The sequence below is a fragment of the Ursus americanus genome, chromosome 32 (genome assembly GCF_024610735.1).
Source record: "Ursus americanus isolate L20-20 chromosome 32, mUrsAme1.1.p, whole genome shotgun sequence".
Lineage (NCBI taxonomy): Eukaryota > Metazoa > Chordata > Mammalia > Carnivora > Ursidae > Ursus > Ursus americanus.
Window position 1 is genome coordinate 10,712,972 of NC_142158.1, and position 24,536 is coordinate 10,737,507.

At 38.3% G+C, this 24,536-nt stretch overlaps 1 protein-coding gene across 1 annotated transcript in view; it reads right to left on the reverse strand.

The window, feature by feature from the left end:
- F13A1 (coagulation factor XIII A chain) overlaps positions 1 to 24,536 on the reverse strand; it is a 163,674-nt gene that overhangs the window by 80,441 nt on the left and 58,697 nt on the right. The window contains exons 5-6 of the mRNA XM_045811684.2: positions 15,517 to 15,635; positions 6,469 to 6,576 (exon numbers count right to left, since the gene is read on the reverse strand). Of these exons, the coding sequence (XP_045667640.2) occupies positions 6,469 to 6,576; positions 15,517 to 15,635 (227 nt within the window). The remainder of the gene's footprint in view (positions 1 to 6,468; positions 6,577 to 15,516; positions 15,636 to 24,536) is intronic.

A 24,536-nucleotide genomic window follows, 5' to 3' on the forward strand; every position in this document is an offset into this window, starting at 1 on the left:
AACTACATTTTCCTGCAGTTCTTTGGGCAACTGGATCTTTGGGTATAATTTCTACCACCGAGACGGGGTTTCCATGAATACCGGCATAGTTTATTAATGCTATGGGCCCTCGTCAGCCATTCTTCTACCTCTTTGTCCAATATCCTAACACTTGTGAGATCAGTGCTTAGTCCCAGGGAAACTCCATGCAAAGCTGGAGAGATGTGGTTTCCCATACAACCCTATGCTTATTTCATCCGGGAATATGTTGTGCTGTGTTGACATATTTTACTCATCAGCCTATCTTTTCTATTAGACTGTAAGGTCTTAGAAGGCAGAAATTATGTTTTGTCTACACTGTACCCAAGTATCTAGACTGGTAGATTCTCAACAAATACTTGTTGAATGAGTGAGTTAATATTAAGTGTTTTACTACCATCAGCATCATCATAGCAATCACTACCACCATGACCACCATCACGGTTACCCCCGTGACTGTAATCATCACCACTGCCACCACTAGCACCACCGCCAACTGCCGGTACCACCGTCGAACCATATTTGGTGCCTCATCCTCTTTGGGAACTCTTTCCTCAGGGACCCAATGCCTCTAGCTATTTAGAATTCTCTGATTTACACTTTTTTCCCCCCACTTATTCCGTATTTCAAAATTCACCTATTCTGGACGCCATTCTCTTGTTCTTTTGTGTGTGTGTTTTTTTTTTTTTCTCCAGTAGACAGCTACTTAACTTGGTGTCATCATTACGTTATTAGCACTAATGTGCGGGCAGTGATCTTCTAAGATAATATGATCTGACAGCAAGAACACTATCTTCTTCCAGTTCAGCCAGTTATTTGCCACATGACCTCAAGTGACATCATTTTCAAGGGCTTCTTCCCCAAAAGACCCCTGGAGAGTCTGGCAGATTTCCTATGCTGGTTCTGTGTGCATTTCACCATAGACTTTCTGATGATAAAGTCTCAACCCAGAAGACGGAACCTACACGGAGGTGAAATATCAGGAGTTTCACAGGGAATAAGTACGTGGTATCCACAACACTGGCCACTCAAGCAGCAGTGTGTATCCCCAGAGAACTTCTCTGCCCAGAGTTGCTGCCAGATCCAATCAGTCATGGGACAGGTAACCACCCAGCTGCCAGGCTATATTGTCATCACCTTTCCCCTGTCCCAGTACCGTGCTGTCTTTGTCACAGATGGCACAGCACAACTGTTCTGATAGTCTGACAGAGGCTCAGATCCGTGCCTGGTTTCTTCACAGTGATTCAGGGCCAGCAATGGAATGCTTTATTGATGCCCTGTGAGCAAAATGGATTTTCAGATGGCACAAAGCATCCTTCTACAAGTTTCCTGGCCCATTTCCTGGCAATTGTCCTGGTGGGGACTGTCACATCAGATATGAGGTAGAAAGAAAACAACGATCAAGGGATGTAATTTAAAGGAGAAAGTATAACTTTGGGCAAGTTTCTCCTTTTTTCTGATTTCCTCTATTTAAAATCTTTCTCTCTTACCTCAGTCTGCAGTGTGGCTTTGGCAAAATGCACCACTCAGTATTTAGAAGAGCCTAAGTAAAGTCAGCTTATGTAAGGGTATAACTTCTCAGACCCAATACCCCAACAATGAGATTACAGGGTTTTTAGACTTTCTTTCTCTTGGGAAAATCCAATAGCCCAGGGCTGCCCAGATTGTCATAAACTTTTCCGGTTTTCACATCAAAGTGAAGAAACAGCAACTCAAAATGAGGACAAAATAAGATACTGAATTTATAAAGGAAAAAAACAGAAGAAAGAAGAACATTGATCTAAAGAATAAAAGGATATATGTGTTACCACGGGAGTAACAAATGTGGTTTGAGCAGAGAGACGAAATTTTGTTTTAAGGATGAAGTGAGGTGTGGAGAGGTTGAGGGATTTGTCCTGAGTCACACAGTAAGTTAGTGGTAGAATCAGAGCTGAGGGATCTGATCTGACAGGGGCCAGAGCTCTTCCCATATGATGCTGTCTCCACTTTTGCTTCAGTAGAGAAATGAAAACCAGCAGGTGTTATTTTTTTAAAGATTTTATTCATTTATTTGAGAGAGAGAGAGAGCATGAGCGGGGGGGAGGTGCAGAGTGAGAGGGAGAAGCAGACTCCCCACCAAGGAGGAAGCCGGATGTGGAGCTCGATACCAGGATTCCAGAATCACGACCTGAGCCGAAGGCAGACACTTAACTGACTGAGCCACCTAGGCGTCCTGAAAACCAGTAGGTTTTGAATGACGTAAGAAGACAGATTCTCTGTGCAGGTGAGAAGAGAGGGTTGTGTCCATTGCAAAAGCTGGGAAACTGAACCACAGAGGCGTTTATTGCTGTGGTCCTCACTGAGGATGTTTTTGACCCCCAGGGAGCATTTGGAAATATTTGAAGCCATTCCTGGTTGTCACAACAGGTGGGTGGAAGGTGCTACTGTCATCTCTAGGGTAGAAGCCAGGGATGCTGCTAAAATCCTCCTGTGCACAGACCAGTCCCCACGACAAAGAACTATCCAAGGTCATCGACACTGGACAATAAAGATTTTTATCTGGGGATTATGCACTTAACATCTGGATTTATATTACTATTATTATCATTAGAAAGTTTGCACACCTGAATTATTGCCTGTACACATTTAGCATTGTGCTCCCACCAACTCCCTGTAAATTCCCTGCCAATTTTCAGTGTTAGACTTTGTCATGACCACAGTAGGCAAATTTGTCTCAATCATCTGCTCTTGCCTCTTATAGCTACTGGGCCCTCTTCAGGCTGCTCATTCCCACTCCCTCGTGGCAATATTTGATCCCAGGAAATTGAACTGAAGTCAATACATTGCCTCTCCCAGAGAATTTGCATGTCACCATGTCTGGCTGTTCTAGTACTGGTATCCTGTGAAAGGAATTTCCAGCTTTGGTGACCAGGCTGGGGAGATACATAAGAAGAATTCCTAAAACACCCAGCAGCAGCCTCTGTTCTTCCCGCCAACAAGGCCAGCCCCCTGAGAAACCAGGCACAGGCATCTCTGCCTCGGGATCAACATTTTGGCCAGACTCATGCAACTTCAGAACATTTTCTTTCTGGGCTTTCTAAATACATCTTCTCATATTTTAAGGCAAATTTTTGAGAAATTTGGGGGGGTGTCTTTGTTTTGTTTTTCTTTTAGTCTCTGTTTAACTTCACTCAACAATTTCAGGATAGATATCCAGAATTTGTGAATAAGAGAGGAACTGCCTCAATGATCAGAAAACAGTTGATGTTTTTTTAAAGTATCATGTTTTTCTGTATGGTGACTAACATAACATAATAAAAAATTTAGAAAAAAGGGTTAAAGTGTCATGTTTTTTATTGATTTTCAGAGGCTCAATATTTCAGTTTCTAAAATCATTATAACTGAATAGATTTTGAAAAGATGTATAGAGCTCTTCTAAGGATTAAAGGAGAAAATAGATATGAAAGGGTTTTGAAAACCATCAAACATATATTTTGTGTATGTAAACAATGGTGGGGGTGAAACCAGAAATAGCGTCCAAAACGACCCAGGGTGAAACAAACAAAAAAATTAAAAGAAACCTTCAGAATGGGAGAAGATATTTTCAAATGACATATCTGATAAAGGACTAGTATCCCAAACCTATAAAGAACTTATGAGACCGAAGAGCCCAAAAAATAATCCAGTTAAGAAATGGGCAGAAGACATGAACAGACGTTTTTCCAAAGAAGACATCCAGATGGCCAACAGACACATGAAAAGATGCTCAACATCAGTCATCATCAGGGAAATGCAAATCAAAACTACAATGAGATATCACCTCACACCTGTCAGAATGGCTAAAATCAACAATACAGGAAACAACAGATGTTGGTGAGGATTTGGAGAAAGAGTAACACTCTCACAGTATTGGTGGAAATTCAAACTGGTGCAGTCACTGTGGATAACAGTATGGAGGTTCCTCAAAAGGTTAAAAATAGAACTACCTTATGATCCAGCAATTGTACTACTAGGTATTTATGCAAAGGATACAAAAATACTGATTTGAAGGGACACATGTACCCAGATGTTTACAGCAACATTGTCAACAATAATCGAATTATGGAAAGAGCCCAAATGTCCATTGTCCATTGACTGATAAATCGATACAGAAGTTATATATATATATATATATATATATATATATATATATATATATATATATATAATGGAATATTACTCAGTCATCTAAAAGAATGAAATCTTTCCATTTGCAATGACACTGATGGAGCTAGAGTGTATTATGCTAAGGGAAATATGTCAGTCAGAGAAAGACAAATACCATATGATTTAACTCATATGTGGTATTTAAGAAAAAAAACAGATGAACATAGGGAAAGGAGGAAAAAAAAGAGGGAGGCAAACCATAACAGACTCTTAACTATAGAGAAACAAACTGAGGGTTGATGGAGGGGAGGTAGGAGGGGGATGGGCTAAACGGGTGGTGGGTATTAAAGAGGGCATTTGATGTGATGAACACTGGGTGTTATATGTAAGTAATGAATCATTAAATTCTACTCCTGAAACCAATATTACACGATATATTAACTAACTATAATTTAAATAAAAACTTGAAACAAAAACAAAAACAAAACAAAAATAAATAGCCCAGGGTATGGCCTCTGTCCCCTAATGCCCAAGACCTCTCCCTTCAAGGTAAAGCCAACCCAAACCAAACTATCCCATCCCACCCTTCCCCATAGGTTCTGTCTAGCTCTAAGTCTTATAATTGGGTTATGGATTTTCAAAATTAGAACTCCATAGGCTTTTTGTGACTAATAACACTCAAGGCAATTTGCATTAGGATTGTGTGCTTAACACAGGATTCCACCACTTCCACTTGGCCAGATGCCACTACAGAAAGTATTGGGTTAGCTACTTCATGTTTACTTCCCTCTTGCATTGGCTTGTGTTAGGCAGTGATTTTTAGATTAGCAAAAATATGCACAATGTGTGAGTAAGCTTAGGCTGGTGAGCATGCCATTTCAGAATGAGCAAGAAGGCATTAGTTCATATTCAACCACTGAGGGTTGTTGCTTCCTTCTCACTGCAAACCTGCAATGGTAACTTCAAAGGAAAAGAAAAATGGGAATCTTGTCTGGGAAACAGGAATAGCAGTGATCACCTACAGGTCTAATATATATTGTTATAAATAGTTGTAAGGAAATTTCTAAGTTCTTTAGAATTAACCATCTTTTCAGTGTGCAATATGAACTAACAACAGAAAACAAAACAACCTTAAGAGATTGGTTTTGCCTTCGTTTTATGCCCATGATCTTCTAAATTTACATGTAGCTTAGGTACTAATGAAAAATAACCCTTCTTCTTAAAAGCTAACCAGAAATTATATTTCACATCACTCTCATGCTAATATGTTTACATGAGCAATATTGATTTTATTTAACTCAAACCAAACTCGAAGACAAAACTCTTCCAGAGAGAGAATTTGTTTTTTGGAAAACTTAAGGAAATTGATAAGATAGATTTTTTTTCTCAGTCTTTGACTGTATGAAATAGCACCTCGCTTAATGTTTCTTCAGGAATATTCTGCTCATGAACCAGATTTGGTATGCTTTAATGCACCAAAGGCAGAATCTATGTGCTGTATTTATTAGGACAGTCCAAGACTGCACAGGACCTGGGCATTACATTTAATCCCCTTCACCACCTGACCCCCAACCTTCCTATTCATGATAATTCTATCTCCTCTCCTAGAAGCTGTTCCATTGCAGGATCTCTGCATTCTTGAAGATGTTTCAGGATGTCCTATAGAGAGCAACATGGGAGGAAGAAAATGTCTAGATTGGGAGTCTGCAGACCTGAATTCCAGCTATGGCTCTGTCACTGACAAACTATTATCGCCCTGTTTCCTAATTTGTAAAATGGCATGCATAATGTCTGCCCTACTTATCTCATGCAGTTAATGTGAAGAATTAACTACAAACTATAAGCTAAACTAACTTTCATAAACTATAAAGCCCTATAGTGAGGTATCATTGTAATAAAAGCTAGGATTTAGAGTCATTTATTTCTTTACTCTTACTATGGGTGTGAAAATAGAGAAAAGATGTGTCCTGCTCTTTTTTTCTTTCTTTTTTTGGTGCTCCTTGATGTTTGTTTGTTTGATTGATAGATTATAGTCATTGACATTTTGTCATGGTCACTCCTTAGTCCCTATGCAAGAGATTCTAAGAATAAGTGGTCTATAGTATCGTATCATGTTACCTATCACCACTTGTTTGAAGCTAAAGAAACATATAGTACTGACATAAGATTTTGTTTTATAGCACTTGAAAAGTTCAGGGAATTCAAGACTCTTACAAATAAAAGCTTACAAATAAAAATCATCATTTCAACAGCTCTTAATGAACTGGCATCTCTACCAAGGCAAATGACATGTGTAATCAACCTAAGTAATCAGTAGTTACTTACCATTGCAGACCCAACACGGCTGACTTTGATGGGATTCCCTCTACCAGAAAGGTCCATTTCTGCTTTGTCCATCACATACAGGCAAGCGTCAAGGATGCCATCCTCAAACTATATGGGAAAAATTAAAAAATAAAATGAAAAAGATGAAAAAAAGAGAAACGACTTAATGTCTTCTCTGCAAGCCCAATATTCTCTGCCAAAAAACAAAAATGAAAGCACAACCTAATGTTTAGGATCTGCATTTCCTATATAATAATCATCCATAATCTTTAGTATGAAATATTAAAGTAGAAGGAAGAAGACATCCTCTTTTGTTTTTCAGTAAAATGGATAAAAACTTACAAGCAAGCTAGAAACATAAACAGAACTACTGGAGAGCTGGTACACTCAAGGACGATGAACTTACTTGAAGCTCTTCAGAAAACTATATAAGTTAATTTAGAAGATTTCTCCAACATGTGGGCTCTAGTGCCCAAGGCAAAGGGATAAATGATGTACCAAAGTCAGACCAAAGTACTGAGACCTCAAAAGTAACACGAATCCTTGTGCATCTCAAAAATAAATGGCTCTCAGGTGTATCACAGGGAGGTATGTCAGGCCTGTATACCTTGCACTGATATAGGAGGACAAACCTTATCATGAATCCTTGTCCAAGGTTTCCCCTCTTTTAAAACAAGGTAGACTCCAGGGTCAAAGAGAGGACAGGAAGGCCTACAGAAAAATTATATTATCAAGGGAACAACCTGGAAGTCAGTTCCATTGTAGGCTCTCTCTGTTCTTAAAGATGTTTCAGGATCTTTTACAGAGAGCAGCACGGGAGGCTGTTCACAGTTCAATTCCCTTAGAAAGAACTCTGGCGGAGGCCTGGGGAAAAGATGGTGGACGAGTAGGGGACCCTTTCTTCAGCTGGTCCCCTGAGTCGAGCTGGATAGGTACCAGACCATCCTGAACACCCACGAAATCAGCCTGAGATGCAGGAAGATACATCTGGATCTCTACAAACGAACATCTCCAGCCACTAAGTATTGAGGTACGAAGTGGGGAGCCGTGAATCTGCGCACAGATATCGGAAGATAAACGGAAGGGGGAGGGAGCTGCCGAGCTCGGGTGCCAGGAAGCGGTAGCCACTTGAGCTGGGGAGCGGGCGGACTCACAGACCAGCATCCTCGGGAGAGAGATCAGACTGAGACCATGACCCTGGGAACGCGCGCGACCAGTCTGAAAACCGGAGCTCCGGAGCGTTCACTGGGACCGGACTGAAACCAGGTTGCTCGGGAGCACGCAGGCATCCAAACTGAAAACCGGAGCCCCACAGCACACCCTGGAACAGGACTGAAACTGGGAGTTCGGGAGAGCATGTGCGACCAGACTGACAACCGGAGCTCTGGAGCACGCGTGAACCGCCCTGAAACAGAGAGCTCAGGAGCACTGGCGGGAATGGAGGTGGCTGGCGGTGTTAGAAACACAAAGGACAGAGAAGTGCCTGCCCGGGAAGTGAGGGCTGGGAGAGTGGCTGTGGGGCCCACAACCCTGGATGCTGCGGGGTTTTTAGCAGCACCGAGGGAAACAGAGTTAGAGTGGCCAGAAGAACTCAGTGGAGAATAGTCTGCGATCTCTCTGTTCTGAGACAGAGGCTGGGATTTGGCCACTGCTGCTCTGACTCTCAGAAGAGTCACAGAAAACCACCAGGGAAAGCCACCAGAGAACAAAAGCCTGGAAATACCGGCTCACGGTGTGCCCATCCCCATCCCCCCTCGCAGGGGACATGGAGACTCTACCCAACCAGGGTTGCCTGAATATCAGTGTGGCAGGCTCCTCCCCCAGAAGGCAGGCTGAAAAAATCAAGAAGCCCACATCCCTAAGGTCCCTATAAAACAAGTGCACACTGCCTGGGTCCTGGTCAATAATTTGGGCTCTGTACATCCCCACAACCTCTCCTCATCAGAATGACAAGGAGGAGAAACCCTCAGCAAAGAAAGGAGACAGAGACTGTGGCCTCTGCCACAGAACTGATGGATACGGATATAACCAAATTGTCAGAAATGGAGTTCAGAGTAACAATGGTCAAGATGGTGTGTAGGCTTGAAAAAAAATATTAAAAATATGAATGAGAATATAGAATCTCTAAGGGTGGAAATGAGAGTGAATCTTGCAGAAATTAAAAGTGCTATGAATCAAATGCAGTCTAAACTAAATGCTCTGATGGCCAGGGTAAATGAGGCAGAAGAACGAATTAGTGAATTGGAAGATGGGATGATAGAAGAGAAAGTTAAAACAGAAACTTGCCTCAAAAAAATCCAATCTCAAGAATGTAGATTACGGGAGATTACTGACTTAATGAGATGTTCCAATGTCAGAATCATTGGCATCCCTGAGGGGGTGGAGAAAGAGAGAGATCTAGAAGAGATATTTGAACAAATTGTAGCTGAGAATTTCCCTAATCTGGCAAAGGAAACAAGCATTCATGTCCAAGAGGCAGAGAGGACCCTGCCCAAGATTAATGAGAACAGGCCTACACCACGTCACGTCATAGTACAATTCACAAATATTAGACCCAAGGATACAGTATTGAAAGGGCAAGGGGGAAGAAAATCCCTCTGTATGTAAATACAGAGGGAAAAATATTAGAATAATGTCAGACTTGTCTACAGAGACCTGGCAGGCCAGGAAGGGTTGGCAGGGTATTTTCAAAGCTCTATCTGAGAAGAACATGCAGCCAAGGATCTTTTATCCAGCAAGGCTGTCATTCAGAATGGATGGAGAGATAAGGACCTTCCAAGATTGGCAGAAACTGAAGGAATTCATAACCACCAAACCAGCCCTACATGAGATATTAAGGGGGGTTCTATAAAAGTAAAAAGGCCCAAGAGTGATACAGAAGAGAAATTTACAATCTACAGAAACAAAGACTTCACAGGCAACATGACATCATTAAAATCATATCTCTCAATAATCACTCTCAATGTGAATGGCCTAAATGCTCCCATTAAATGCCACAGGGTTGCAGATTGGATAAAAAGCCATGACCCATCCATTTGCTGTCTACAAGAGACTCATTTTGAACTGAAGGATACATCCAGACTGAAAGTGAAGGGATGGAAAGCCAGTTTTCAAGCCAATTGACATCAAAAGAAAGTTGGGGTAACAATTCTCATATCAGACAGATTAGATTTTCAACTAAATACTGTAGTTAGAGATACAGAAGGACACTATATTATTCTTAAAGGATGTATCCAACAAGTGGATATGACAGTTATAAATATCTATGCCCCCAACAGGGGAGCAGCTAGATACACAAGCCAACTCTTTTTTTTTTTTCACAAGCCAACTCTTAACCAGAATAAAGAGACACATAGATAATAATACGTTAATAGTAGGGGATGTCAACACTCCACTCTCAGCAATAGACAGATCACCTAAGCAGAAAATCAACAAAGAAACAAGAGCTTTGAACGACATCCTGGACCAGATGGACCTCATAGATATATACAGAACACTACACCTCAGAACAACAGAATACTCATTCTTTTCAAATGCACATGGAACTTTCACCAGAATAGACCATATACTGGGTCACAAAACAGGTCTCAACCAATACCAAAAGACTGAGATTATTCCCTGCATATTCTCAGACCACAATGCTTTGAAACTCAAACTCAATCACAAGGAAAAATTTGGAAGAAATTCAAACACTTGGAAACTAAGAATGGTCCTGCTCAAGAATGATTGGGTAAACCAGGAAATTAAGAAGGAGATCAAACAATTTTTGGAGACCAACGAAAATGAAAACACATCAGTCCCAAACCTATGGGATACTGCAAAGGCGAAGGCAGTCCTAAGGGGAAAATACATAGCCATCCAAGTCTCCCTCGAAAGAATAGAAAAATCTAAAATGCAGTTTTTATATTCTCACCTCAAGAAGCTGGAGCTGGAACAGAACAGGCCTAACTCATGCATGAGAAGGCAGGTGATCAAGATTAGAGCAAGGATCAATGAATTAGACACCAGGAGCACAGTAGAGCAGATCAACAGAACTAGAAGCTGGTTCTTTGAAAGAATAAACAAGATTGATAAGCCACTGGCCAGACTTATTCAAAAGAATAGAGAAAGGACCCAAATTAATAAAATTATGAATGAAAGGGGAGAGATCACAACCAACACCAATGAAATAGGAAGGGTCATTAGAAACTTTTATCAGCAGCTTTATGCCAATAAATTAAACAACTGGAAGAAATGGATGCCTTCCTGGACACCTATAAACTACCAAGACTGAAACAGGAAGAAATTGATTATTTAAACAGACCGATTAATTATGAAGAGATTGAAGCAGTGATCAAAAACCTCCACAAAAACAAGACTCCAGGGCCTGACGGATTCCCCGGGGAATTCTACCAAACATTCAAAGAAGAAATAATACCTATTCTCCTGAAGCTGCTTCAAAAAATAGAAACAGAAGGAAAACTACCAAGCTCATTCTATGAGGCCAGTATGACCTTGATCCCCAAACCAGGCAAAGACCCCATCAAAAAGGAGAATTACAGACTGATATCCCTGATGAATATGGATGTCAAAATTCTCAACAAGATCCTAGCTAATAGGATCCAACAGTACATTAAAAGGATTATCCATCATGACCAAGTGGGATCATCCCTGGGATGCAAGGGTGGTTCAAAATTTGCAAATCGATCAGTGTGATAGATCATATCAACAAGAACAGAGTCACGAACCATATGATCCTTTCAATTGATGCAGAAAAAGCATTTGACAAAATACAGCATCCTTTCCTGATTAAAACACTTCAGAGTGTAGGGATAGAGGGTACAATCCTCAATTTCATAAAAACCATGTATGAAAAGCCTACAGTGAGTATCATTCTCAATGGGGAAAAGCTGAAAGCCTTTCCCTTAAGATCAGGAACACGACAAGGATGTCCACTCTCTCCATTATCATTCAAATAGTACTAGAAGTCCTTGCAACAGCAATCAGACAACAAAAAGGGATAAAAGGTATCCAATTTGGCAAAGAAGAAGTCAAACTGTCTCTCTTCACAGATGACATGATACTCTATATGGAAAACCCAAAACACTCCACCCCCAAATTACTAGAACTTATAGAGCAATTCAGTAATGTGGCAGGGTACAAAATCAATGCTCAGAAATCAGTTGCATTTCTATACACAAACAATAAGACTGAAAAAAGAGAAATTAGGGAGTCCGTTCCGTTTACAATAGCACCAAAAATCATGTTATCTCAAAATTAGCTTAACCAGAGACATAAAGGATCAATATTCTAGAAACTACAAATCACTCTTGAAAGACATTGAAGAAGACACAAAAAGATGGAAAAATATTCCATGCTCATGGATCGGAAGAATAAACATAGTTAAAATGTCTATGCTACCCAGAGCAATCTACACTTTCAATGCCATCCCGATCAAAAAATGACATTTTTCAAAAAACTGGAACAAACAGCCCTTAAATTTGTGTGGAACCAGAAAAGGCCCCGAATCGCCAAGGAACTGTTGATAAGGAAAAACAAAGTTGGGGCATCACATTGCTGGATTCCAAGCTGTACTACAAAGCTGTGATCACAAAGACAGCATGGTACTGGCACAAAAATAGACACATAGACCAATGGGACAGAATAGAGAACCCAATAATGGACCTTCGGCTCTTTAGGCAACTAATCTTTGACAAAGCAGGAAAAAACATCCGGTGGAAAAAAGACAGTCTTTTCAATAAATGGTGCTGGGAAAATTGGACAGCTATATGCAAAAGAATGAAACTTGACCACTCTCTCACACCATACACAAAGATAAACTCCAAATGGATGAAAGACCTCGATGTGAGACAGGAAGCCATCAAAATCCTAGAGGAGAACATAGGCTGCAACCTCTTTGACATCGGCCACAGCAACTTTTTTCATGACACATCTCCTAAGGCAAAAGAAACAAAAGAAAAAACGAACATGTGGGACTTCATCAAGATAAAAATGTTCTGCACAGCCAAGGAAACAGTCAAAAAAACTAAGAGGAAGCCCACAGAATGGGAGAAGATATTTGCAAATGACACTATAGGTAAAAGACTGGTATCCAAGATCTACAAAGAACTTCTCAAACTCAATACGTGAGAAACAAATAATCCAATCAAAAATGGGCAGAAGATATGAACAGACACTTATCCAATGATGACATACAAATGGCTAATAGACATGTGAAAAAATGTTCAAAATCATTAGCTATCAGGGAAATTCAAATCAAAACCACATTGAGATACCACCTTACGCCAGTTAGAATGGCAAAAATGTACAAGGCAAGAAACAACAAATGTTGGAAAGGATATGGAGAAAGGGGATCTCTCTTACACTGTTGGTGAGAATGTAAGTTGGTACAGCCACTTTGGAAAACAGTGTGGAGGTCCTTCAAAAAGTTAAAAATAGAGCTACCCTATGATCCAGCCATTGCACTACTGGGTATTTACCTCAAAGATACAGATGTAGTGAAGAGAAGGGCCATATGCACCCCAATGTTCATAGCAGCATTGCCCACAATAGCTAAATCGTGGAAGGAGCCAAGATGCCCTTCAACAGATGACTGGATTAAGAAGATGTGGTCCATACATACAATGGAATATCACGCAGCTGTCAAAAAGAACGATTACCCAACATTTGCAGCAACCTGGACAGGACTGGAGGAGATTATGCTAAGTGAAATAAGTCAAGCAGAGAAAGACAACTATCATATGGTGTTACTCATTTATGGAACATAAGAAATAGTAGGAAGATCGGTAGGAGAAGGAAGGGAAGAATGAAGGAGGGGTAAACAGAAGGGGGAATGAACCATGAGAGACTATGGACTCTGGGAAAAAAACTGATGGCTTCAGAGGGGGGGGGATGGGGGACTGGGATAGGCGGGTGATGGGTATTAAGGAGGGCACACATTGCATGGAGCACTGGGTGTTATAAGCAAATAATGAATCATGGAACACTAAAAAAAAAAAAAAAAAAAAAAAAAAGAACTCTGGAGCCATGCAATGCCAGAATTTTTTTTAAAGAAAGGAACAAGGGCAAAATAGTAATAAAATGGCAAAATGTGGAAATTTCACCTATACTGCACCTCACTGAACAAGAGATTTCCCTGAATACAAATACCTTGTATACCCACCGAAGTACTTGTGAGAGAAACCAGAATCTTAATGGTTAATTACTGTGTATTTCTTTATTAAATCCCGTTAAAATAGCAACTTTTTGGGAACCCTAAACTGAAAGGACAGATGCTGTAAAGTAAGGGCACTAGTTCTTCAGATATGTAAAGAACTCATTATTCTGGTTCTCATTAAGCACCATCTCTCAGTCTGTGGGACATGAAAGAGTGAACTGAAGAGGTAAAGAAATAGTCACAGAACTAACTGTTTCCCTGCACCATTGCAAACTACTGGCTTGGCTGGTTGTTTGGACTGAAAGACCCATATCAATGGACTCTGAATGACAACAGAGACAGATGGTGGCTGTGCTCAAGGGTATCTACCCAAAGGCTATTCAGCATGCTGGCTGAGGAGTACCCTGACCATGCTTGGGACTCTTTCCCACGCCTTCCTGTTACCCACGTTGGTGACTTTTTTCCTTATTAGCTCTCTACATAATGTCACTTTGGGGACATAAATAGAATTACACCTATACATTAGGAATTAGGGCACTTGGACTATGAGAAACAAACTGAGGGCCTCAGAGGGGAGGGGGGTGGGGGAATGGGATAGACCGGTGATGGGTAGTAAGGAGGGCACATATTGATTGCATGGTGCACTGGGTGTTATACACAACTAATGAATCATCGAACTTTACATCGGAAACTGGGGATGTACTGTATGGTGACTAACATAATATAATAAAAAAATCATTTAAAAAAAAGGAATTAGGGCACTAGACAATAGGCAATATCATGGGTTGTATGTTACTCAGGAAGGGAGGGCTTATAACCAGGGAGCCAGGTGGGGATCCAAAAACAGAAGAGCTCACAGATGATTAGCTTGGCAGGACATCAGAAGTATAGATGAGCAAGGCTGAGCACTGGGCACACAATTCTCAGGAGTCCAGGTGAAACAGTGGGTCATAAAGTCAGGCAGACAAGACAAGAACTAGTGATGACATTTGTCCCAACGGCCAGGCTGGAGCAGGGAAAGCTCACATGGAAGTCAAAAGAAGGCATCAGAAACCAAGAAAGTGTCATATGACCTGGTCAGGCCAGATTCCATGAAATCTACCCTCCTGGATACCCAGAACAATGGTGCAAATTCTAATCATCTCAGCCAAACTCTCTGAGAAATGACACACTTATCTTTTCTCATGTTGCTAATGAAGGGTCTTTGCTGACCCAAAGGACATGCATTCTTATGGGAATATGGTAGAAATATCAGTCACTTTTTCCATTGTTAAAGTTATCAAACTGAAATAGTTTGAATTATTGAATATCTTAAATGGAATACCATTTGCTATTTTAAATCCAGACAGTAATGTAAGATTGCATTTGATAAAATGTCTCGAGGTGAAAGTTCAGTGGGCCCTCCTTTGACGAAATGGTGACAGTCTTTTCTAATTCTAATTTCTAATTTTCTAGTATCTTATACTAACAAAAAGGGTGATTTCTTTGAGTTGAGCACACACTTTATGATATCCTTTGCAGCATTATCAAAACACTTTTCCTTATAAGAAAAGGAAAACTTTAGTCCATTCCATGTTGAGGAAAAATGTCGGAGCTAATGAGATTTCACTGTACTGGATGCCAAGCATTTCTCACTAGAATGCCATGTTATCCATAGAATCTCTGATCTCCGTTAACCTTGTAATACCCAAAGATAGTGCTTTCAGCAGATAAATGATGTAGTTGCCTTTCTAAGTCTCTGCTCCTGGGCTGTCTGTCTTGGAGTCTCAGATCCTGAAAAGCAGGAAATTGTGCATGTCTAATATCGACATATGGCACCTTGTAGTGATACATGTGACAAAAAAATATTAAGGAAAAATGTCCTTGACAATGACAAATGTTAAATGGCTCACCTGACCATAGCTCCAGCTTCTAGTCTTGATGTCATTGAAGTCTCCATAAAAAATAACCCCGATGTCATTCAGGACATACTCTTCTCTTTCTTTATCATCATCCAGGTACACAGCATCCTCTGCATCAGAATTTAAACATAATGACCATTACCAACCAGACCGTTTTCGTACACTTGCAAGTTTGCTCTGGTCCTAAGCTGCATTTTAATCAACTAAATGAAAAAAATGCCTTTTGTTTCACTAAAGAGAGCTCATTTCCCGATACGTAATTTCAGCAATGGTGAACCTAATCGGTAGCCAAGATAAGCACGCAAAGGATGACGTTTGTCAGCAAAATGACGACAAACTCTGGCTCTTTAAGTTTCAAGTAGCACAATTAAATTGACATGTCTCATTAAACAATTTTAGGATTCTGGGACATCAGTAGTTTCAGAATCAGAATTCTGTGATACACATACAAATCTATAACAAATAATTTCCAAGCTTTTACCATTAGTAGAAAACTAGCCAAACTGAAATGATTTTTAAAAACAAGTCTGGGATATATTAGAAGAATACGGCATGGTCTGTCCTGCCTGGTGTGTGGCCCATCTCAGACAGGAGGAGGCGGGTTGGGGGTCGTCTCCTATCAATGCACAGTCCTTGCGGATGGGCCGGTAAGTACGGGTGTCCAACCAGCCTCCTGAGTCAGCTTCCTCCACGGCAAGGACTTTTCTTCCCTGTGGCTATAATCTCAGGAAGGCCATGCTCCCCATCTGCCTGCTTAGTAATTAGCCTGATACTTATTCCCAGGCCAGCAAAAGCATTACTAACGAAGGCAGGACCGTACAGGTATAAATCACACTCAGGTAAATTTGCATGTTTGGAACAGGGACACGTTTGATTTTGAGTGGGGACATGGTTTATCATGTTTCTCTGGCTCCCTGTTACCTTTTCAGGGTCATTCCTCATTCCATGATAAAACTCTGACCACTCTCTTTGGAGTAGCTGTCAACCTTGGATGCACAGTAGAATCTTCTGGGTAGATTTAAAAACTTCTGATTTCGCCTGGACTGAACTCTAGATTGATTAAATCAGAATTTCTGGGGCTAGGGACAAGATCCAGGTATCAAGTGTTTGTTTTTTCCTTTTTAATTGTAGTCAGTTATTTATTTATTTATTTATTTATTTATTTATTTATTTATTTATATTTATTTATTTATAGCTCTCCAGTGATTCTGATATGCAACATTTATTTATTTATATTTATTTATTTATAGCTCTCCAGTGATTCTGATATGCAACCAAAACTGAGAACAAATGCTCTAGCCCTTTGCTATTCAAAAGAATCACTGAAAGACCAGTGGCATCAACATTACCTGGGGATTAGTGAGAAATGCAGAGTCTCAGGCCCCAGCTTAAGACCTTCTGAATCACACCCTGCATGTTAATAAGATCTGCAGGGGATTTATGTATACATTAAGGTTTGCAAAGCACGGCTCAGTCCAACCAGTTTAGATCCCCATTCTGGGCTATTATAGCTGTGATTGAATCGTTTGGAGAGTCCTTGGTCTTTTCTCCTGCCTGGTACTTTGTTATATCTTCCTCTTTCTCTACCTCTTGCCTACTATTTGCCTGGTTTTCTGCAACTGTAAACACACACACACATACACACACACACACACACATTTACATAGATATTAATGTCCAATACACTACACACATTTAAAGTGTGCAATTTCACAGTCAAAATAATAAACATACCCATCACTGCAAAAATTTCTGTGTCCCTTTGTAATTCCTCCCCCTGGATTCTCTCTCTGACCTCCCATTCCTGCCAAGGAACCATTAATCTGCTTTCTGTCACTGTAAATTCATTTGCATTTCCTAGAATTTTAAATAAAAAGAATCCTCCAGCGTGTACTTTTTTGGGGGTCTAGCTTCTTTCACTCGGGCTAGTTACTTGAAACTCATCCATGTCATATCAATATGAGCTCATTCATCCCAAAGCCATTTCATGTTTCCAGGAAAATCAGATGCATGACAAATGTGTGGCAGCCCCCCCTCTGCCCTTGCAGACGTGAGCTCTGATGCTTCTCACTGGCCTTTCAGGGTCCGAGGGCAGAATGTCATAGTTTTACCGGCAGTCTGTGCATAGGCATATGGCCCCTAAACTGAACTGAGAACTTCATTTCCAAGTGGAACAAACCAGAGAAGTGACACTGAGTTCGAGGTCGATGTTTCTGAGTTCTGAGAAAAGAAAATCACACGAGGGTGTATGTGAAGGGGCATTGACCATTTATACACACGGTCCTCCACCAGATACAATCAAACATCCTGGGAAGTAAAGGCCACTTTTGTTTTCATCTTTTTATAATAGTGGCTTAACTACTGTGACCATTGTGATAATAAACATCTTAGTCAAGTGGGCTTCAGATGGCTGTTACTGAGATAGAAATCTCCTCTTAAGACCAATGAGGTCTAGAAGTGCCGTTTGGCAATGTGTTTTTAACACGTTTTCATTATAATATGAGATGTTTATAGCCTTGTCCTATTATAAGATGTTAGAAATTGGATTGTATTATAGAGCTACTATAATTTAAACGATTGGTATAAAAATAGATTAATGGGTCAAAATAGAGAGCTTAGAAATAGATGTTACTGTATGCATGTTTCTATGAAATGAATATACGATAAAGAAAATAAATCAAAGAAGATGGCTGGAGTGTTTATTAAATTCAGCTGAGAAAATTGGCTGTTTGTGAAAAGTAAATTCTCTGTACATCAAAATAAATTGAAAATTAATTTAAAACCTGAATTAAAAACAGAAAGCGTAAGAAATTTAAAATAAAAATAAAAAAATGAATATTTGGTCTCTAGATGGAAAAGTTTTATCTAAACAAAAATAATAGAAAAATTAAAAGTCTTTTTAAAATATTTATGTATGTATATATGTATGTATTTTAGAGGAAGAGAGAGAGAGTGAGTCTGAATCAGGGGGTGGTGGTGGATGAGACAGAGAGAGGAGAGAAATAGTCTTAAGCAGGCTCCACACTCAGCGCAGATCCCAAGGTGGGGCTCAATCCCACAACCCTGAGATCATGACTTGAACTGAACTAAAGAATTCGATGCCCAACCGACTGAGCCACCCAGGTGCCCCACAGTGTTTTTAAAAATACAAACATACAACTTGAATTTCAGATATAATACAATTTAAAAGTGCATAACAAACTAGAGATATATTTGCAACAACAACCTTAGCAAATTTTCCTCATATATGTAAAGAATTACAATAAATTGATGAGAAAATCATAAAGTGCATTTAAAAAATCAACAAAAGGAAAACCTGTTCACAGAAAGGAAATGCGAACAGAAAATAAATTTATAAAAACTGTTTTAACTGAGCAGTAACCTAAGAACTGCAAAGGTTTACAAGTAAATTTTTACCCACAAAAATACAATTTTTATCTATTTTTATTCTTTTATGGATAATATTTTTTAACTTGACTTTAACGTTCAGGTTTTTCTTTGAAGTTTTGACATTTAAACAGTTTGCACCTAGGTATGGGTCTTTCTTTCATTTACCAGGTTTGATACACTGTGATCCTTTACAGCTTGACAGTGTGAGTCTTTCTTCAGCTCTGGGAATTTCTTTCTCTTTTGGATGAAATTGTCCAAGTTATTTTTTTCTGTATTTTTCTCTGTATTTTCTTATAATAAAATGCCTTTTAGGCAGATGTTGAACTTTCCAGATGTCCTCCATGTCTCTTATCATACTTTCCTTTCTGTTTCTCTCCCTCTGTCTCTTCATCTCTCTCTCTATATATGTACTATATAAGAAAGTATGTTAAGAAAGAATACCATCAACATCTCCAGAAGAATTGAGGAATTCCTGGAACAAAAAAATGGTTGAACGAAGTATGGTATATAATGAACAGCTGTATAATAGCATTGGGAAGATCTCTGCATACTGCTATGGAAGGATATCCAGGATCTCTTATTGGGCAAAAAAAAAAAAAAAGGGTGCACAAAAAAATGTATATAGTTTACTACCTTTTATTTAAGAAAGAAGGGAGGTAAATAGGTAGGCAGATACATATTTATATACATTCACATATATGCTTATATTTTTAAATGTAGAGATAAGCCAAAAATTAATGAAATTATTATCTAAAGTGTAGGAGGGATAGGTGGGAGTTAGACTTTCTCTCTTAAGTATCTTTATTGTTTTGTAATTTGACTTTGGGGTTACATAAATGTTTTGCAAAGTCATAAAACAAAACTAAATAGAAATAAAAGACAAAGCAATTTCTAAATAAATGAAGCCAAAATGAAACAAATGAACATGACTGTATAAATAGATTAGCAGCTTAACCACAGAAAACTATTTCAAGTTACTTTAAAACAGAGTAATTTCACTACATATCCCCAGTAGAATATAATATAAAAAAACTGTAAAATAAACAAACAAAATGAAAGACAAAGTAAACTGTTTTAGTTACCATATTGCTACTAATAATATTGATATTGCTATTTTGAAATGAATATAACATAAGCAATCATGTTAATGACATTAGAAACCAAGATTTGCAGGATAAGAAAAAAGTGCATAAGCAAAATCAAAGGAATAAAATTTGAAACCTTGTATTTTAACTTCAGGCCACTTATTACATAATATTCCTTTGCAAATCATTTTAGATTTAGTGCTATTTTTCCTCAATATTTTATTATTATTTTTTTAACTGGAGGGAAAGCCATTCTTTCATTTTGCTTTTCCTAATGGCTTGCAGGCATAATATGATAGTACTGTAGCTGCCAGAAATTGGTATTGTAACTCCTGCTGCTACAGACTGAGAGCTGGACTGATTGTGAATAAGAATGAAAACATTTAAAAATCTGACTTCAAAAAGACATTTTTCTTTAAAATCTTTGTAAAATGGGGACATCTGGGAGGCACAATCAGTTAAGAGTCTGACTCTTAACTCTTGATTTTGCCTCAGTTCATGACCTCAGGATTGTGAGATCAAGCCCCACGTCAGGCTCTGCACTGGGTATGGAGCCTGCTTAAGATTCTCTCCCTCCCTCTCCCTCTGCCCCTCCCCTCCTACCCCTCCTCTTCTAAAAATAATAAATAAATAAATAAATAAATAAATAAATAAATAAATAAATAAATAAAATCTTTGTAAAATGGCTGTAAGACTGACTCATCCTTGGAAAGCATCATAACTGAGTGAGGTTTGCATGGTTGCTAGCCCTCCCAGCCCCATACATTTCTGCAAGTTACTTGTGTGCCTGTGATTCCTTTCTTAATATTATATGCACACTCATTTTCTTACTCAAGAGAAAGAAAAACGTATTTAAAAAAAGAAAAATATATTGAATAAATAAACATAATACATAAAATTATTAATTACTTCTTCAAATAGTGTAACTTAGTCATTTATAGCATGTCAAGGATAAATTCAAAGAACTTTTTTTTTTTTTCCTGTTAATGCTGCCTGGAGCCTATTGTGTAAATGTAGGTGTTTTGTAAAATAATCTTGAAACTGTACATTGACATGTTTTTGGTCAGATTGCATCAGACTTAATTTGTTTTGTTTTGTTTTTTATTTAAAAATGACTTTAGTATTAATTCCATGAGTGCTATATTCTGACATTAAGAGATGTATATCAGTGCAATAATACTGCAGAAGTCTTAATGAGTATAAACTTTGGGGATAGGCAGCTTCTTTGTTTCTTCTCTATCCTTGTCAATTAAGGTATTTTTTTCTTGACTCACAAATCCTTTGATGCTGTTAGCCAGAAATTAGTCTTATGAAGCTATTTTTGAGTATAGTTCATGTGAAATAAAAATATTTGGCTTTGGTAATAACTTTTCCAAGCTGACCTCACTCTAACAAGATATTTTTCAGTCCTTTTATTTTACTAGACTATGCACTTTTTCTGAAATATTTTGTAACACTTAACTTTTTTGTATTTTTGCCATTTGAAAAGTTGGTATAGTTGGTCTGTAATTAAATTGCAAATTTCAAACCACTGTTAGTTTCGTAATTCAAAATATAGTTATTTTTGTCCTAGTACATGTCATTCCACCTGCAGCTGTACCTGGAATCCTATTGACCTTCTAGCTACCATTCATTTCTTCGCAGTTCAAAAATGAAGAATGTGAAATTCTGTGAATGCAGTTACTAATCTTATTGGGGGATGAATCTTATTTCACCAAAATTAAATTGTATCTGCACTAAAATGATGATACAAGTTGATGATACACTCTGGAGTTGGAAGACCTCCTCACTTAAAACTCCAAACTGGCTTATTCAGCTAAATTCTAGGTTACTACTCTTTATTTTGTTCACCCACTGGGGAGGGTGATTTTTTAAATGTTGAAAGATGACCATTCTAACTACTGTCAAATATCTTTGTTTTAGGAAGATATAACATGAAAAATTTTAAAAATATGTATGAAGCAAGGGACTGGTTATCTACTCCCATATTATTGTGTTTATTCTCTTACGGCCTACAAATACATTTTTGGAGGTTTGCTTTCACAATGATTTTTCATCAACAAATATTATTAAGAGATTTTTTTTTCCATTTATACTAGTCCTTGCAATACTATGAAGTGTTTCAGTTGGAGCATACTATGATAATCAGAAATCTAATTCCATTATAAGAAAATAAAAACAAAAGAATTTTAGAAAAAATAAATTAAAGTTGAAAATATCAGTAATAGCTTATGATGCATTTTCTCTTTAGGAACCACATTTTCAAGTTCTATCCACTGAAAAGAACTAAAAGAAATAACCAATGTAGTAGCAATGAGTCTCTTGAGCCTGGATTATGGTCTCTAAGTACCATTCCTTTCCCTCCCCCTCCCTTACTAGAAGGTACCCAGGTTTCCTAAGAGAAATGACTCATTACAAATCTGGGTAAGGAAATGTATAAGACCAGCCTGAAATACTTCTTCCTACCAGAAAATAAAAAGACTTAAAGATTCTAGGAGTTATGGCAAAGGAATTAGAAATAAACTTGAAAGGGTCGCCACTGTCCAAGATTAAGACAATTCAAATATCAAAAAATAAGGCACTGCTAAGGATTAAAACACAAACATTTTGATATTCATACATTTATAGTAATTTTAAAAATTCATTGGTTATCTTTGCAGGGTGCTAAAAACTAACTCATTATTCTGATAACTTAGAAATAAGGAAAGAGACACACATCTAGACTTCTTCTATGAATACGACCTCAAGGCAACAAAATAATTGATGCTGGTAAATGCAGAAGGAATGGTAGATTAGAATATCGCCATTTTGCAATCCCTAATGAAATAATGAATCTAGGCTGAAATCATTTGTTAAAAGGCTAGTAGGGAATTTCATAATGGATATAAGACTGACAAAACCTGATCCTATTGATAAAGCTAAACATCACTAAAAGAGTGACAACCAGACATCGTGTATCTCCTGATAGATGCCCTAGGAGGTGTACAGCATGACTTACATAGTATTCTCGCTCTATCTTCCCGTGCCTACCACAGAAAGAAAATGATTCTCTTGAAGATAAATCTGATTGAGTCTCAGATCAAACTAACTGCTTAATAGAAAATATAGGGGCTAAAGAAATGTTACACGACATCAGGAGATAGCATAGATGTAGCAAAATCTTGATAACTATTGAATCTGGGAGATACGTAAGTAGAAACTCATCGTACTACTCTTTCTACTTTTGAGTTTGTCTGAAAGTTTTAATAATAAAAATGAACCTTGCCAAAGGACATGAAAGAACTTGAATAAATAAAAACATCCAAAATGTTTCTAATTGCATGTGAAGATTCAATACTGTAAAAATATGAATCCTACCCGAATTAGTTTCTATAGTCAATGAAAACCCAATCAAAATTCCACTCAGATTTTTTTTTTTAGAATTCTGCATCCTGATTTAAAAGTGTATCTGAAAAGACAATGTGAAAAATAGCCAAAAAATAAAATATTGAAAATGAAGAAAAATGGAGGGACTTTTCCTATGGTAAATTGAACTTTGGTCCCAATTTATCTGTTCCTGTATCCATGCTTTTGCCATGTAACTCCTCATCCTTCTTTATAAAGGTAGAACATCCCCCTCTTGACTTTGGGGCTTACTTTGGCTAAGAGGGTGTTAGTTGAAGTGATGCAGGCAGGGGTTTGAGATGTGCTTGCACGCTGAGCACATGGTCTTGCATTTCTGCCATCCCCATGAGAAAAACATGCCGTAGCCAGCCCAGTAGTCACAGGAGGATGAGACACACATGGAGCAGAGCATCTCTATAGTTGGTTTGTAAGGGATGGGGCGTCTCTGGCTATTCTCATTCAAAGCAGAGCTGGACATTCCAGCCCAGTCTACATTAGCCCAATCACAGACAAGCCCCAGATTCACGAGTAACACGCTTGTTGTTGTAGACCAGTGACATTTTCTGGTTCTTTCTTATGTAGCATTACTGTGATTATAGCCAACTAAAACAAAGCTATAATGAAAACTGATTTTGACACAGTAATAGATAAATATATGCATAGAGCTAAATGTATATTAGATCTTAGTAGATGATAAAGATGGCATTTAAACTCAGCAGGAAATGATATATCTGATCAATAAATAATGTTCTGACAACTGGCTATTCCTGTGGGAAAAAATTTTCAGTAAGATCTTTTTCTCCCACTAACACAAAATTTATCAATAGATTTAAAAAGATTCATGTGTGTCTCTTCCTGCCAACAATTAATTCACCTAAATTGTCCCGAATATGAACAGGTCAAGAAATGCAATGCTCAATAAATATATAAAAAATGTTCAACTTCACTAATAATTAGAGATACATGAACTAGACCATGAAATGTTAATGTCATATCATATTTGGCCCATCATATTAGCAAATATTAAAACAAATGGTAATACCTGGTGTCAATGAAGGCATGAAGATATGAATATTCTCTTGTACTGTGGCTGTATTATAAACTACAGCAGCATTTTTAAAAAAGTAATTTGGCAGTACCTATGCAAATTTA